Source organism: Mesoplodon mirus (genome assembly GCF_964341445.2).
Source record: "Mesoplodon mirus genome assembly, chromosome: 3".
Taxonomy (NCBI): Eukaryota; Metazoa; Chordata; class Mammalia; order Artiodactyla; family Ziphiidae; genus Mesoplodon; species Mesoplodon mirus.
Genome location: NC_138978.1, coordinates 116,344,670 through 116,361,843, shown reverse-complemented (window position 1 = coordinate 116,361,843; position 17,174 = coordinate 116,344,670). Strand labels below are relative to the sequence as shown.

Genomic DNA, 17,174 nt, shown 5'->3' with positions numbered 1-17,174 from the left:
ATGGATGCTGAAAATTTTCTGGGTTTGTATGTCCATATGCATGTGCCAGCCTGCTCCCAGGGAGCTGTTTTTACAGAGCAAATGTTAGCATTCATGGATTTCAGATTCACGATGACAACAAAGCTCAAAGATAAAATCTAGTAGCATGCCCCACTTTTTTTTTTTTTTTTTTTTTTTTTTTACAGATATGAAAACCAAGGCCATTCGAGACTGTTAGATAACAGTGATATCTAAGATAACAGTGAGGAAAGCCTTCAGGAAGAAGTTTCCTTGGAAGAAGCAAGACTTGCCCTTCAGATTTAATAACAGATATAATATTAGACAGTAACTCGGTGCCTGTAATTCCTAATCACCTATTAGCATTTAGCTCCCACGCCGGGAAACATTTTCTGGCCAAGGCCCCATCATGCCCACCTGCCACTACAGCGCCAGTCAGGTATCCCTCCTCTGTGCCCCTGCAGTGGCTTGCCCTTTTCTCTTATCATTTCACTTTTGAAACTGATTATAATTATCTATTAATCCATCTCCACTCACTAGACTACGAGTTCCTTGAGGAAAGTGTATCTGACTTCCAAAAGTTTGCAGCCTGAGTATATAATGTACCCTAATGTTTGTTGAATAAACGAGTGAATAAGTCATCAAACAAGTGAATGAATAATCAACCTTGCAAGGTTTCTTTCTTCTGACACTTGTAAGAAGGAAACATCTAAGGAGCTCATGAAACAGCACTGCCAGAGATTAGGCCCTGGATTTTGCAACTTCTGAAGAAACTTTCTACTATAGGAATCTGGAAATTTGTGACCATTCTCCCACTCCCAGCCCTGTCTCTCTCCCTCCTGCTCACTCCACTCAGGCCTGGAATGGGCATTCTCCGAGCAGAGCGGTGTCTCGCCCAGGAGAGGGCAGCAGAGGCCTGTCCAGGGAGATGAGAACGACGAGCTTTCCAGCTCTGGCCCTGCCTTCCCACCCAGTGAGAGGGAGGCCATCCTTGCTGCAAGCCTGTGACAGCTTCTGCTCCAACTGTGAGGACAGGAACCTGACACAGAGGTCACTCTAGGTCATGTGGTGGCAAAGTTAGGCCTGCCCATTAGTTCCCGTTACTTCTGGACATCAGGGCCAATCTGCACAGCATTTCCAAGAAGCCCCTAATGTTTTTTAGCCTAAAAGTAAAATAGACCCGAAGGTATGGAAAATGTCAAACCCCTGGATGCTCAAGTGTCTCCCATTACAAAAGCCCGTCCTCAGACACTGCCTCCCCTTCTAGCTACTGCCCTTCCTCCGTCTGCCTCACAGCCTTGCTCCTAGAAGGTCATCTCCACGGGCAGCATGCATCCACTTCCACATCCTCATCTCCCAATTGCTGCTAAGCCCACTGCAGTCTCACTTCTGTCAACCCCACTGAAGCTAATCATATTAATACTACACACGACCCAATTGCAAATCAGTGGAAACCTTCTGGCCTAAATTCATCCCCCGGGGAGTTCCCTGGTGGTCTAGTGGTTAGAATTTGGCACTTTCACTGCCATAGCATAGCTTCAATCCCTGGTTGGGGAACTGAGATCCCACAAGTCACACAGTACGGGCCAAAAAATAAGTTAAAATTTTTAAAACATTTTTAAAATTAAAAAGTAAATTCATCTCCCTATTTCCCCTGCCCCTGTCGACTTCCCTTCTGCATTAGCAGATGATCCTATCATCCCTCGCCTTGTCCACACAAGAAACCTGGAAGTCAGTCTAGAATCTACATCCCCCCTTATAACCCCGCCCCATTCAAATCACAAGCCCTGCCAATTCCTCCTCCTAAAGACAACTAGGATTCATCTCCTGTTTTCATGCCACTGCCTCGATCAAGCCTGCATCGTGCAGTCAGGCTTCTAACCACCACCCACCCATCCTTTCAACCATTCAGCAAGTGTGCACTGAGTAGCTACACATGCCAGGCACAGCTGTGGGTGCTGGCCTTGGAGTGATGAGCACGACTGACAAGGCCTGCTCTCACGGGGGCTCACATTCCTGGGGCCACAGACAATAACAGGAAAATAAGCAGACAAGACAATATCAGACAGTGATAGGTGTTGTAAAGAAAACCAGACAGAGGGATGTAACAGAACGGCTGGGGGGAATACCTTTCTAATTAAATATGTTTAAATGCCTGGGGGAAGCGACTTCAGTCTGCTCCCTAGAAAAGGACTCTCTGGGGAAGTGACAAGAAGCTATCTAGGGCACTGTTCAATGACTAAATCCTCAACTTCCCAGCCTCCCTTCAAGAGGGGGTCACGTACACAGTTCTGGCCAGTGAGATGGTAGTGGGAGCTGCGGGGGCGGAAGTGGGTGTCCTGAGGAAGCTTTTGCTTTCCTGAAAAGACAGACAAGTACCACTGGCACAGTCCCTTCCTGGTCCTCCTGCGTCTCCTCTGACCATGAGGGAGGGAAGGAACGGCAGAGAGGCAGCCCCTGAAACAACGCCAGCAGCCACCACCTGCGGGTCGGCCATGTGAGGAAAGCACGGCCTGCTTGCTTAGCAGAGTCTCCTCTTGCTTCCAGCACACAGCATCCCAACTTGGACCATTAGCTCTGTGAGGTTCTGGGGAAGAGAAATCCAGGCAGAGTTCGAAGGCCCTAAAGTGGGAACTACCTTGGCATGGTCGGGGAGGAGAGAAAAGATTGGTGTGGCTGGAGCCCCGTGAGGCGGGAGGAAAAGAAGAGCCGACGACCGAGAGGTGGAGGGGCTCATGAAGCTTTGCAGTCCCTGGAAGGCCATCCGGACTTTAAGTACACAGAAGACCACTAAAGGGGTTTAGGCAGGAAAATAACATACAGATTTAGGTTTCTTAAAAGATCATTCGGGCTACCACGTGGAGAATGAGTCAGGGAGGGAGGGTACAGCAGACACTGCTTCGGGACTGACCCAACAGCTGCTCCCCTCTCCTTTTCTCTTGCCCCCTTCTGCTCTGGAAGCAAGGAAGAAAGGAGTAATAAGAATCAGCAGGCCAGGACTTCCCTGGTGGCGCAGTGGTAAAGAATCCGCCTGCCAATGCAGGGGACATGGGTCCAGGAAGATCCCACATGCCGCGGAGCAACTAAGCCCGTGTGCCACAACTACTGAGCCTGCGCTCTAGAGCCCGCGAACCACAACTACTGAAGCCCATGCGCCACAGCTACTAAAGCCTGCGCGCGGGCTTCCCTGGTGGCGCAGTGGTTGAGAGTCCGCCTGCTGATGCAGGGGACACGGGTTCGTGCCCCGGTCCGGGAAGGTCCCACATGCCGCGGAGTGGCTAGGCCCGTGAGCCATGGCCGCTGAGCCTGCGCGTCCGGAGCCTGTGCTCCGCAACGGGAGAGGCCACAACAGTGAGAGGCCCGCGTACCGCAAAAAAAAAAAAAAGCCCGCGGGCCTAGAGCCTGTGCTCCGCAACAAAAAGAAGCCACCACAATGAGAAGCCTGCGCACCGCAACGAAGAGTAGCCCCTGCTCGCCGCAACTAGAGAAAGCCTGCGCACAGCAATGAAGGCCCAACAGTCAATAAATAAATAAATAAATAATGAATTAAAAAAAAAATCAGCAGGCCACCAGCATCCTGCTCAGCAGAACGTAAGCACCGAGACACCCTGACTACCCCATGCCTCTTGCCACGTCTGCCTAGCAAATCCCTTCTTACACATCACATGCTAGTTTCCGTGAGGCCTCCCTCACTCCCTCACTTCGCAAGAAGACCAGGTGTTCCTTCTTCCACCGCCTCCTGTATCATATCCCTACTTCCATCATAGGTATACAACAGTCTTGATCGCAGTCAACGTAATGGGACTGCTCATTGAACTATACAAGCATTCGTTCTCTCCACAAATGCATACCAAGCACTTGCTATATTCAGACACTATGCTAGGGGTCCGGAACTCAACAGTGAACAAGTTTGATTCTTAGGTTTGGTCCCTGCCCTGGTGGAGCTTTCAGTCTAAAAAGTGAGATATTCAGACAGTTAAGGTTTGGGGAGAAAAGGAGCCCGTCTCCCAGACCATGAACTGCTGCACGGGAGGGACGATCGCTCTGCCTTACCCCCAGGACCGAGCACACTGTCTCACACAGAGAACGTGCACTATGACCTAAAAATGCATTTCTTATCTCTACCAGGAAACTCCCCAAGCATGAGCCACTGTACTCTCATGTATTAAATCATGCACTCAAGCATCTTGAAAAACACTCTGCTCTCTCCCCACACTGTTGCAGGTCTCTTCCCCTACAAAAGGTTCCAAGAGTGTCTAACATAACACTTCACATCAGAGATCCTTAGTAGGTGTGTGTTTGGCTGAAGGCTTCGTTTGGATTCTCTAAACAGGGATACCTCATTGTCAGAGCCATGGCTGCTGAAGTGTGATTCTGAAAGCACTTAAAATAACTCCTCAGGTTCCTACCCCATAGCTTATTATGTGTAGCTTTAATAGTTCTCTAAATGCCCCATTTTGTTGCCCTTTCTACTACTGCAGATGATGGTAGCTGGAAACAAGACAGCAGAGACAAGGGAAATAAAAATAATACAGCCCCCACTTCGGTCTGTATTATTTGTTGTTTCTGTTGCCATAGTGAAGTTGACAAGTGACACACAGGTGAGAGGTCCTTCCTACAGTGGAGCCAGTGAGTTGTGGAGGCCAGAGAGGTAGGACACACACACATGCAAGACTTCCATGCCTCCTAGGCCTGGAAAAGACTTCACCAGGCCAACTGGCCCACTCTCCTGCCTCTAAGCTGAAAATCAAATGGATGGGCAGCTTGTTCCTAAAAATCCTCAAGAACAAAGTCCACCACCTCTGAGTCACCCATGGGGCTCTTATTTCACAATATTCATGGCCCTGAATGGGTTTTCTGTGTCTAATCTCATTCGCTCTTGCCGTCCACCCAACCCAGTTCCTCTGACTATTGCTTCTATGGAAATAAAAGTTAATCATCACCCGTACACTTTGTACAGTAACCCCGGAGGTAAGATAAAAAACAAAAGCCACCTTGGAAGCGCGGACTCTGCTTGAGTACAACCACGACCAGCTGTGTTCCTCTCAGAATTCCCCACCCCTGCTCTTTTGTCCGGTCTTGGCTCTGGGACTGAGTGGCCTGGAGGGGCAGGGAGTGCACGGGGTTGAGGCACATGTGGAAACCCACTGACCTAGCTCAGAGGCCTCTGCCACGAACAGAGAAACAGGCCTGCTACCTACCCGGTCAGAGTAGGGGCAGAGCAGCCTCCCGTGAAGGATGTCTTCTTCCTTCTAAGTGAAATAAAGCAGAGAGAACAGGGAGGTCTGTTTTTAATGAGCATCTTTAAAAGCCTTTGCAACAGCAGACACAGCCCGGAAACCCACACTGATGGCAACAGGGCTCTCTCGCTTCCAGATGACCCTGCAAAACAGAAATGGTGCTGCTAAATCAGGAGTGTGGCTCTTTCCCACCTCACATTTAAAAATCCCAACCTTCAAAATCATTTCAGAAATCCTGCCCGAAAAATGTGTGATGGCCCTCACGGCGTAGCCTGGTTTGACGATGAAGGGGGCAGGCAAGCGCCCAATCCAAATGCAACGAGGGAAACTGCCCCCACCCTTTCCAGAAGCAGTGGGAAAGCCCTTCTACTCCTGCCGCCAAAGACACAAGGAAAAGGCCACCTGCAGGAGCACACAGGAATTCTGCAGCCTGAGAGCAGGCTCTTGACACTAACGGATCCCACCCTATTTCCCTGGCTCTCTCTTTCCTCCAGAACTACTCCACTTCCATTCTCTTGATCCACGTCACTAGATTAAGAAGAAGGATGTCTCTCCCTGCCACGGACATGCCAGACAAACCCTGGGCCTCTCTTCACATTCCCCAAAGTAGTGTCAGGAAAATGAAACACTTGCACGGAACTTCTCTGCAGCATCTCTCTTTGGTTTCTTTCACACCCTGGGCCGAGGAACCAGTGCTTATTTTCACAGGAGTAAAGAAGCCTCTGACTGTAAGTGAGGTTAACACCCACCCCGAGGCTGGATTCTTTCTGTTCTCTCTCAACAGCTGAGCATCATGATTTTGCTAATTAAGCCGCTTTCTTCTCCTTAATTAGCTGCATGTGAATCTTGTTGGGAAGTCTTGGATCCGTGAAATAGTCTGGGATAAGAATTAAAAAGAAGAAATCATCTAAACCCAAGGGGAAAAGACTAGGAGAGAGACAGCTCACTCTGCTAAAAAGCCAGGACGGCTCTGTCTTAGCAGGGCTGTTACTGGTGGTCCTGCTTTACAATGTAATATGAGATGCCACAGCAAATCCCAAGGTCACTGTCTTCCCCGCCCCCGCCCAGAAGTTCTGAGCCTCCAGCTCCAGCGTTCCCGGCAAGGGCTGACAGGACAGCCCCTGTCCCCTCCACACTGCCCTGCCGCTGGCCTGTCAGCTTGCTGACGCACAGTGAGCCATCAGAGGGCTGAGGGAGTTGCTGGCTTTCTGCTCCAGGCCCATCTTGGGGCCCAAATAAATACCAAGTGTTATTCTTGTCTCAGCTCGGCCTGCTGGCTCCTGTCTCTGAGACATCACGCCCTCTCTGAGAATATCCTCTCAGAGGAGAGCCAGGCTCTTGCAGGATGACGACAGAAGAGGATTTTTATATACCCAGCATAACGTGAATCAGAGACAGCATCTGCTGTGACAGCAAAGACATACTTAGATTCAGTCAGAAACGGTTTGAGGCTGTAATCCCAGGGCTAAAAGGACCCAAGAAATCATCGAGCCCAGCCCCTTCCCTTTAAATACCATTGACCTCAAGCCATCTCAGGGCGGCGGAGCCCATTAGAATCACCTGGGGAGCCTTTAAAACTGTGGATGCCCGGCCCCACCCCAGACTAATTAAATAAAAACCTCTGGGGGTGGGCCCGGGCATAGGTATTTTTTTAAAGTTCCCCAGATTATTTTAATGGGCAGCCAGGGTTGAGAACCCTGCTTTAAGATTCCCAGGGAAAGAGCTGCCAGTCTGTTCCTTAGGGAATCTCAAAATTCTTAACAATCTTTACCACGAGGAAGTTCTGCCTCGTTTCTTATCTGTCCTCATTTTGAGGAAATGACATTGAGGAAAGAGCCTTTTGAAAAAAGCTCCCTTGGGAGACATTGGATAAAGAAGCACCCCAGACTCTGCAGGGAGAATCCTGGGCTTGTCCGAGTCTAAATTCACAGCAACACTCCCGGTGCTCGTTTAACAAACGCCCAAAATGGACGCTACCTTACTCACCTGCAGCAAATTCTTGAATGTTGTCTGGTCTTTTCAAAAACATTTCTCTGGAAAACATCAAGGGATAAGGGGAGGAGGTAAAGCAGGTCCTGCACTGTCGGGGCAGATGACCTGAGACACACCCGTCGTGGCAGGCGGAAAGCCAGAGGACTCCTGCCAGGGACCCTTTCCTTTGTGATTTTCCTTCTAATCAGGATCTGAGGCCAGGAGCAAGACATTCTAAATGGCAAGAAGCCTAGGGAATGCTCACCTCACAAGACAGCAAGTACTGCAGCCAAGTGAAGCTTGTCATTCACTCCACAAACATTTCACAGAAGCAGAGACCAGGCCCGGGCCAGGCGGCAAGTAGAAGAGCTCGCTGCCTCCTCCTCGAGGGACTCACGTGTGGTGGGACAGATGTGCAACCCACAACCTTCCAAGGAAGTGTAACCAGGAGTCGCCACGGGTCGGGGGGAGGGCACAGTAAACCATGCTGAGAGGACGGACTTGAGATGGTTGTTGGCCCTGCATACAGTGGACACTGGGACAAAACCCACGGTGCCGGTGCCACTGGGAAGCTGAAACTGCCTTATAGCCCACCGACTTTTATAGCTCATAAAGCTTGTTCATAAACATTATCTCACTCTACACTCTGTGAAACAGCAATGACTGTGCCCCATTTTACATATGAAGAAAGCAAGCTTTCAAAAGGTTGACCATTTGCCCAAGTTCATAAAGCAAGTAAATAAAGGAGAGGAGGCCCAGGTCTTGTGGTTCCAAGGCCAATGCTCTACAGCATGGCCTTGTGGCCATGGCTGCCCTGCCCCACCGGCATGGAAGGCCCTCCCTGCCCAGGAGGCCCCTGTCTCCCAAGCTTCAAGAATTTTGCTTCCCTTCTTCTCCTTCAGTTCAATTTGAGAATTGTTGAGCACAAATTCTGTGTAAGTCACTATATAAGATATGAGGGATTGATTTTAAAAAGATAAAATATAGCCCCACCTCAAAGGAATTACAGTCAAGTGAAAGGAAATGGGTAAGTTCCCAAATGTCCAAAAGGCCAAGTAACCTCCAGGTAGTGCTACGGGAGGGTATGAAACAGTGTGCTGGGAGATCACAGGAGAGAGAGTGATTCCTTACGGCAAGACCCCCAAATCCTCACAGAGCAGCTGGCGTTTGAGAGCGCCCTTGAGGTACACATGGGACGAGGGCTGAGGGACAAGAGCCTTCCAGACCAAGGAGCAGCAGGAATAAAGGCCTGAAAATTAAAGGGAACTGCCCATGTCCTATCGACAGTGAACTCCAGAGGGTAGGAACTGGGTCGTATCCACCTTTGTTTCCCCAGGGCCTAGAAGAGCACTCAGGGAGTGTCAGTGCCCCTGCAGAGGGTGGTGGAATGATCAGAGAGGTCCAGTCTGGCTGGAGTGGGGGCACGTGCAGGGAGTAGTGGGAAGTGAAGGAGGCCCTAGTATGGAGGGCCTTGAAAACCAGGGAGAGACATTCATACTCAGTTCAAGAGACAATGGTGGGGGGACTTCCCTGGTGGCACAGTGGATAAGAATCGCCAGCCAATGCAGAGGACATGGGTTCGAGCCCTGGTCCGGGAAGATCCCACATGCCGTGGAGCAACTAAGCCCATGCACCACAACTACTGAGCCTGCGCTCTAGAGCCCGTGTTCCGCAACAAGAGACGCCACCACAATGAGAAGCCCGTGCACCGCAACTAGAGAAAGCTCACGCGCAGCAAGGAAGACCCATCGCAGCCAAAAGTAAATAAATAAATTTTTTTAAAAACAGAGAGACAATGGGGGGACTTCCCTGGTGGCGCAGTGGTTAAGAATCCGCCTGCCAATGCAGGGGACATGGGTTCGAGCCCTGGTCCGGGAAGATCTCACATGCCACGGAGCAACTAAGCCCATGTGCCACAACTACTGAGCCTGTGCTCTAGGGCCTGCGAGCCACAATTACTGAGCCTGAGTGCCACAACTACTGAAGCCCATGGGCCTAGAGCCCATGCTCCGCAACAAGACAAGCCACCGCAATGAGAAGCCCGCACACCGCAACAAAGACCCAACGCAGCCAAAAATAAATAAATATATTTATTTTTTAAAAAAAGAGAGAGACAATGGGAATGGATAAACAAAGTGTGGTAGAGTCACACAGTGGAATACTACACAGCAATGAGAATGGAGGATCTAAAAGATACTGCTGAGCAAAAGAAGCCAGGCACAAAAGAGCACATATTGTGGAATTCCATTTGTATAAAGTACACAGAAAGGCAAAATGAATCTGTGTGATTAGAAGTCAGGATACTGGCTGACTTTTTGGAGGAAGTGACTGAAAGGGGCCACAAAAGTTCTGAGGTGCTAGTCAGGTTCTAGTTCTTGATCTGGACGCTAGTATCATGTGTGTTCTCAGCTTGTGAAAGTTCATCCAGTTTAGGATATGCCACTTGTCTGTACTTTATATTTCAATAGAAAGTTTAAAAAAAAAAAAAAGGCAATATTGTGGATCCACTGAAGAATTTTCCAGCCAAGGAATGATATGATCTGTGCTATGGTTTGGGAAGATTCATCTGCCTGGCTGTTTACAAAAACACCTAATAAAGCCTGTCTACAATTTCACACTTTGTTATCATATCTCCAGCCTAAAACCTGAGATCTCTGGGTGCCTAAAATAAGTTAGATCCCTATTTCTAATATTTTTCAGTTCTAAAATTCAAGGCATTAGGAGTTCCATATACTGTATATATGAGTATAGACTGGAGAGTCGTGGCTGAATGGCCATAAATCATTAGGATCTGCAAAACCCAAGTGGTGAGCTTGCTTCCCAACAAAAACAGCGTGGGGCTTCTCATGGCTTGCAGTGAGTGTACAGCAGAGACCTGCAGACAGGTGAGGACAGGCATGCTGCCCAGGATTCTGTCCCCTCTTCTCCCTTCCTCTTTTCTCACAGGAAGGACCATCTGAAGCATCCAATGCAGATGAGGGGCTGATTCTGGTTCACTCTGGTATCATCCAAAGGAGATAACAATCACACCAAAAAGAAAACCAAAAGCAAACCCTCAAAGTTCAAACACTTCCTCTCCCCTCTCCCCTCCCCCTAAGAAAGAGAAAGGCCTAAAAGGGGCCAGGAGGATTTCACAAGAGGAGCTTCCAGGACAGCAAAAGGAGAAGCCTGGTGGCCTACCTGGCCCAGGGAGGGGGATGATAAGGAAGGAAAGGGAAGATGCCTAGAGCTGTCCTTGCAGACACACAGCTCCTCCTGGAAACTGTTCCTGGGCAGAGAAGCAGGGCCACCCCTGCCATGTGACTAAAACAACACCCTCTTCATTCACCACCCCCAAGGGTTCTAATCCTTTTGTTTGTGAACACTGCAAATGGTGAGTTAATTCAGGTTTTAACATCTATCCCCAATCTCGCTGCTGGAATCATTCCTAACTTGGATTGCAAGCTCCCCAGGATAGGAAAGATGTCATCCTTTATCTCCCTTTAGAAGAAAAGGTACAGAAAGTGATGGCCTGATCTCCAGGGCTGACACTGACAGAGGACCCCTAAACCATCTTTTACCCAAGCCTTAAGCCTGGCCCAAAAAAACCAAAACTCACAGACAGGTTTCCATTTTCCCTTTCCCCTTCCCCTATCTGCCCTCTGAGAATCGGCTGCCACTTTGAAGAACAATGAAGCATGGAAAAAAGACACCCCTCCAGGCCTACTTTTAAAAAGACAAAGGAGAGCCCTACCTCTGGCTCCCCAGCTCCTGTGTGCTTACAGTGCAACACAGTGGAAAAACCAGGGGTTTGGATCCTGGTTCAGCAATTTGGGGAAGGTATTTCACCTGTAAAATGTAAGTGATAATAAACTATCTTTGTAGAGTTGCTAGTAGGATCAGCAAAAATGTACCAAAATGTCATACACTGTGGGCCCTGGGGACACAAACATGGCTCCACCAGCTTAGAGCTTTGGTCCAGGGAGAGAAAGAAAAGATGGACAACATACAATGTGATAACTGCTAATGTAGGAAACCAACAGCAGTGCCTGGAAATGGAAGCCATTATTATTTAAATCTTGCCTATCTGTTTGTAGCCAAACAGTATTCGACATGCTCTATTGTTTCCATCCATTGATGCTCCATGATTTTTTTTCCCCTCAGTTCTTTGCTTTTCATCCTATTAGGAACATTTTCATTCAAGCAAATGCCATGCTGAAAGGCAGTGTGGGGGAAGGAAAAAGGGGCTCCAAGACATGGTGGAAAATGGTTTTCTTTTCCCCATGACTGACAAGGGAGTGGCTTCCAACCCTTGGGAGTCTTTCCACACCAATGTTCTCAGGTAGAGAAAGGCCAGACGTCTGAATGTTTTTTAAGTTCTGGTGACCTTGTTAAATGCCTCTGATAGGGAATAGGGTTCTACACCCAATGGCTGCCTGCTGAGTTTCTCAATGCCAAATTCCCTCTTCCAAGTGTTGGAAGGTATGTATTTATCCTTAGAGCTAAAGTGAATGCATATTAATATTTTTGAGAATTTTGAGATAACTGAAGGAAACCTCTAGAGATAACAAGAAAACCCTGGGTGCCACAGACCCCGGCGCTAGAAAATATTCAATCTCAGGATATTTTCTAAACTTCAGACCCTAAAGGAAGCAACAAGTAGTGTTTAAAGAAAGAAGAGGTCACTCACACTCATCTATCCCCAACGAGATTTCCACTATTTGCTCAAGGCCAGTCTGAAAACCACCTACCTGAAGAAACCACTTATGAGCAACTCCACTTCTTTGTGGGTCCTTAGGTACTTTTCATTAGTAATCCGAGTCTGAATCTGGAGGGCAAGAGCAAAAGGTCATGCTTCATGAGGAGAAAGATTTCAGGGTTCAAGCCCTGGAGGTGTGGGGGACTTGGGGAAACAACGTGCGCACTTAACCCGGGTCTCTTCCCAGGACGTTTGAACATTTAAGCCATCTGTCTTCTTACAGATCAACATCCTCAATGCTGCCTCCGGCTCAGGCTTAGGGGCCTTAACTAAGGTCGGGTCTCTACCGTTGGGAAGTTCTTGTTTGTATCTAAGTTAAAGTATCCGGCAGTCATTTCGGTCCATTTCTCTGGCCCATCCCTGTTTAAGTTTTTTTCTGGACTTCCAGGCGCCTGTCGGGCTCTGTTCAGGGCCCCAGAAGCCTAGGGGTCAGCCGGGTGTGTCCCCACCCACCCAGGCTTCCGCCCCTTTATCTGGGAACAGGCTCCACGTCCCTTTTCTCTGGGGTCCTTACCCAGAGGGAGCTGCACTCTAATGGAGGCGGGGGTCGGGGGCCGCACCCACCTTGAAGCCGCGCAGCTTCTCCAGCTGCTCGGGGCTCAGCGCCTCGGGGTACAGCCCTTGAATCCCTCCCGGCAGGGTCGCCATCTTGTCGCGGTCGTCAAGGCGACAGGAAGCGCGGCTGGTGAGGACCCGCCCCCGGCCTGGCCCCGCCCTCTCCAGAAGGGGGCGGGGCTGAGGAAAGCAATAAGGGGGCCACTCTGAAGCCGAGGAGTAAGCTCAGGAGGGTGTGTAAAGGATCCCCTGCCCCAGATTTGGGGACTGAATTCCCAGCTTGACTGCATATGAAAATGAGCCTTTCTTGACCCCACCCAACCTCAAATAGTTTTTTCTTTAGCTCTAGAGCATAACTGGAAAAGGGATTCCTAAGGCAGAGTCTCCCAGAATCTGCTTCCTGACTTTCTCACTTAAAGCCTAGTAGTGGGGAAGGAGAATCTAGGCTTCTTCCCTTTCCACCGGCCCGGGAGCCAAACCCCTCCATCTTTCAAGTGCAGACACTTGACCCTGAAGTCTTGGATTCTTAACACATGAAAGCACCCCATAGGATGGAATGAACTGAGTTCTACAAAGGAAGGAATGTTCTCAGACTAAAAATGCTGGAAAGGACCTGGGGACATGCTGCCAGAAGTTACCCCTCTTGGACTGACTTTCTTGTGTAGATTAACTGCTCCTTATAAATTCTAAATCATGTCTCCCACTCCAAATGGAGTAGGGGAGAGGAAAGGCAGTTGGTCTTCAAGATGTGTTCTTCTGCTATCTAATTAAGAAGAGAAAGTGAGACAGAAAGCCAAAGAGCTGAAAATAGCACCTAGAAAGGGCAGGAGGCTGTCTGACAATACACACAAGTGCTGAATTTCTACACCCCCTTGGAGATCATGAGCAGCAGAGACCTTGTGAGAGGCAGAGAAGAGCCCAAAAGGAGGCAGTCTTTTCAGATTGGTGAAAACTGCCCAAGGAGCAAGGAAAGAGCTTAACAAGCCCAGCATTAGGCCATGGCCTGGGCAGGGGTCTCTCTGCGATCTGCCTCTCAGAAAAGACTGAGGAGGGAATTCGCTGGCGGTCCAGTGGTTAGCACTCCGTGCTTTCACTGCTGGGGCTGGGTTCAATCCCTGGTCAGGGAAGTAAGATCCCACAAGCGGTGCAACGTGGCCAAAAAAAAAGACTGAGGAAAAGAAGTGAAAATGTTGGCAGTTCCCAAGCCAGGAAAAAAACCTCAAGAGGTAGATTAAATAGTGGGCTACAAACCTCTTCTCAGAAACCCCATCTGGGTAGTAATCATTTTGATTGTTTTTTAGGAGTGAGAGTTATAGTGAGAGGTAGATAAGCTGCCATCTGTCAGAAGTGATTTTTTTAGGCAGGAGCAGAGGTTAATCAGAGGTGATAGTTCCTGTTGGCCAAGACCTGTCTCTTCCCATCCCTCCACCCCCCAGAGAAGCTAGTGTTGGAACCTCTAAGTTGCACCATCCAATGTGGTCACCATGAGCCACCTGTGGCTATTAAGCACTTGAAAGTTGCTGAAAGTGTCAGATGAGCTGTAAGTGTAAATCACTCACTGGCTTTTGAAGACTTGGTATTTTAAAATGTAAATATCTCTAATAATCCTTACATTGATTACTTGTTGAATATTTTGGATATATCATATAAACTCGTTGAATAATATATTGAATATACTGGTTAAATAAAATATATTATTAAAAGTCATTTCACTTTTTCTTTTCACTTTTTTAACGTGGCTACTAGAAATTTTTAAATTATATATACAGCTTGCATTACAGTAAATGGTGCTGGTCTGGACTGTCAAATCTACACACACATAAACACACACACACACACACACACAGAGGCATATACAGGCACAGTTCCCTCCATCCCCCACCCCCATGCATAAAATAATTAATGTCTTCCTTCTGCTAGGCTATGATCTTCTTGTGCTTTGAGAATCAGTCAAGCCTTTCTTGACTGACCACATCCCATGGCCCAAACCCCAAATACACATATGTGTAAATGAGAGAGGCTACTTTTCTTTTTTTAACAGCACCTCAGTTCTCACCATTGTAAATTGTGTTGGCCTTTCTTACCTCTCCACTTGAGGTAGAAGCCACTTGAGGGAAGGACGATTATATAATCAATTCTTTGTACACTCTCACAGATTCTGCTACAGAAGTCTTCACTCTGTTTTCAATTAATGAGGCCAGCAAGTATTTGGTGACTAGCCATTCTGCCCACACATACCATCACTACATTTTGACCTTTCTGAAAAGTACCCCAACTATTTAGCATGTCTTGTTTCCTAAGAATCTAAAACCAGGAGTGAGCTCTCTCTTTATAAAGTCAATAATCTTTTTTTTTTTTTTCGCGGTGCGCGGGCCTCTCACTGTTGTGGCCTCTCCCGTTGCAGAGCACAGGCTCCGTCCGGATGCACAGGCTCAGCGGCCATGGCTCACGGGCCCAGCCGCTCCGCGCCATGTGGGATCTTCCCGGACCGGGGCACGAACCCGTGTCCCCTGCATCGGCAGGCGGACTCTCAACCACTGTGCCACCAGGGAAGCCCAATAATCTTTTAATGTAGGGCATCTTAACATTGAGTGCAGAGAATAAGAAAGAGGGTGAGCTTGGGGATGGTGGGCAGAGAAAGTACCTTGGAGGAACCTAGTTGGAAGCCTCATCTCCTCCTGGAGAGCAATTCCCCGGTATGCACCTCTGGGTCATTATTGCCCCCAGTCTTCACCCCACAGGGCTTCCCTCCCCTACAGCCTGAAGGACAACAGAGATGTGCCCACAGTCGCCCAGCAAGGAGGGCCTGAAGAGAGCTCCCACCTCTTCTCTCCTAAACCCCGCCTCTCCTCTCAGACTGAAGCCTTCCATCTGGGGACCACAAACTAAGCGAAGGATTGGAGGTGTTTTGCTGCCCGCAGCTGTCTCCTCGATTGCTGACTGGGAGCAGGAGTGAGGGGAGTTCATTATAATTCATTTTTGTGAATGTTTAATATTTCAATTAATATGATTAGCCCCAAGCCTGAATGAGCAGCAGGGCGGCAGATCTGCTGACAAGACACAGAGTAATGAGATCAACAGGGCCATGGGGTCTTCCTAGGCTCCATCCTCAGAGGGCATGATCTGTTTAGCATCTCCATAAATACCAAGATCAGATTAGGAAGCAAGGGAAGGAGCAGTGGGGGTGGGGAGATGGGTGGAAAGTTCCTTTCCAGATGTATTTGCACTCTTGACTCCCTGGCACTGCCATCGCATATTCTGACCACGCTGCACTGGGTCTTCTTCCATCTCCCCTACCCACCCATTTAGAGGACCCTACTGGGAGGACCTGGACATCCGTACCATGAAGTGTAATCATGTCTACACACACACACACACACACACACTCACACTCAAGCATACATACCTGTCAGAATGTGGCTTCAGGCCACAGCAATGATGCTAGGGGAAGGATGGATGGTGGTGAATGGAGAATCAAGCAGTAGAAGGAAGGATAGCTCTCACCCAGGGCTCAAATGAAGAAACAAGAGGGAGAAAGGCCAGGCTCAACCACTCCCCCCATTCCCAAGAGGAGATTTGACAGGGAAGTTAAACGCATGGACTTGGAACCACACTGTCCGGGCTCCACTCTCAGCTATACCTCTTTCCAGTGTGTGACCTTAGGCAAGTCACTTAATCTCTCTGTGCCTGATTTCCTCATGTTTACTCGAAGATAACAATAGAAACTACATCATAGGGTGGTGCTGAGGGTTGAACAAGTTAGTAAATATAAAGCACTTAAACAATGCCTATGACACGGACCAACACCGTAAGAGCCATCTAAGTGATAGATAGTATTATTACTTCCCTTCCAGAAGAAAAGCCTGCCTGTCCAGAGAGCTGAGGCAGGGCTGCTGGGATTCAGGTGGGACAGATTTCAGAGACACCAGCACCACCGTGGAGACAGCAGCCCCATTCTGGGGTGAAGAAGGGGTGACAGGAGGCAAGGAGTTCCACAGAAGCTGTGAGCCCAGGTCGGTGAGCACCTGGTGGCAGGCAAGGGCTGCCCCGTCCAGGAGGTTTGATGTCAGCAGATACTCCCTGCATTGAGGGGGAGCTGTGAGTGAGCCCAATGTACAGAGGGGTCAAGCTCCCTCGACATCACAGGGCAAACCGATCATCTATAGAAGTTTAACTGTTTAGGGGAGTAATGGCCCCCAAATATGCTTCCCCCATCCCTCTTTGTTACCTGACTCAATTAGAGAGTCCTAGTCAGGGAACATAACTGGGGTGGGGGGGGAGGGGAGAAGCAGAAGGAAGGAATTTTGGGGTTTCCTTTGCCCTAAAGGGGAGCTTGCCAGCTGTGATTCTGCCCATTGAAGAAATCAGGAATCTACTCTCATCAGAGGTTCTTGGCATTGACTACTTATTCGAGAAATATTTGTTAAGCTCCTACTACGTGTGAACAAGACACTGTACTAGACACTGTGAACAGTAAAAGCTGAATTAAACAGTGTCCTGGTCTTCAAACAGCTTCCAAGTGCGAGCTCCCACTGACACCGCTGCTGCCTCCCTGCCCACGCACTTATACACACAAACGCCCCAGAGCGCGAGAAGGGGGCGTCGGCAAATGCCAGCAAGATCGAGTTTTTCTTGGTTCCCTTTCTGGAAAACACAGTTCCCTCTCTGCACTC

General features: G+C 48.8%; 1 protein-coding gene across 1 annotated transcript; it reads right to left on the bottom strand.

Moving 5' to 3' along the window:
• Nucleotides 1-5,277: 5,277 nt before the first annotated feature.
• RIIAD1 (regulatory subunit of type II PKA R-subunit domain containing 1) lies at nucleotides 5,278-12,836 on the bottom strand. The gene is made up of 5 exons (XM_082614587.1): nucleotides 12,511-12,836; nucleotides 11,939-12,015; nucleotides 7,224-7,270; nucleotides 5,987-6,114; nucleotides 5,278-5,379 (listed from the first exon to the last, which is right to left on the bottom strand). Exons 1-4 carry the CDS (start codon nucleotides 12,592-12,594, stop codon nucleotides 6,044-6,046), a joined length of 279 nt encoding a protein of 92 aa, XP_082470713.1. The 5' UTR covers nucleotides 12,595-12,836; the 3' UTR covers nucleotides 5,278-5,379; nucleotides 5,987-6,043.
• Nucleotides 12,837-17,174: the final 4,338 nt, after the last annotated feature.

Excerpts from the sequence above, each read along its gene's own strand:
- RIIAD1 (XM_082614587.1), bottom strand. The coding sequence starts at position 12,594 with ATGGCGACCCTGCCGGGAGGGATTCAAGGGCTGTACCCCGAGGCGCTG. Across the intron at positions 7,271-11,938 it reads CTCATAAGTGGTTTCTTCAG|AGAAATGTTTTTGAAAAGAC; the intron begins GTAGGTGGTTTT and ends GATGTTTTCCAG. Across the intron at positions 6,115-7,223 it reads CATTCAAGAATTTGCTGCAG|ACTATTTCACGGATCCAAGA; the intron begins GTGAGTAAGGTA and ends TTCTTATCCCAG.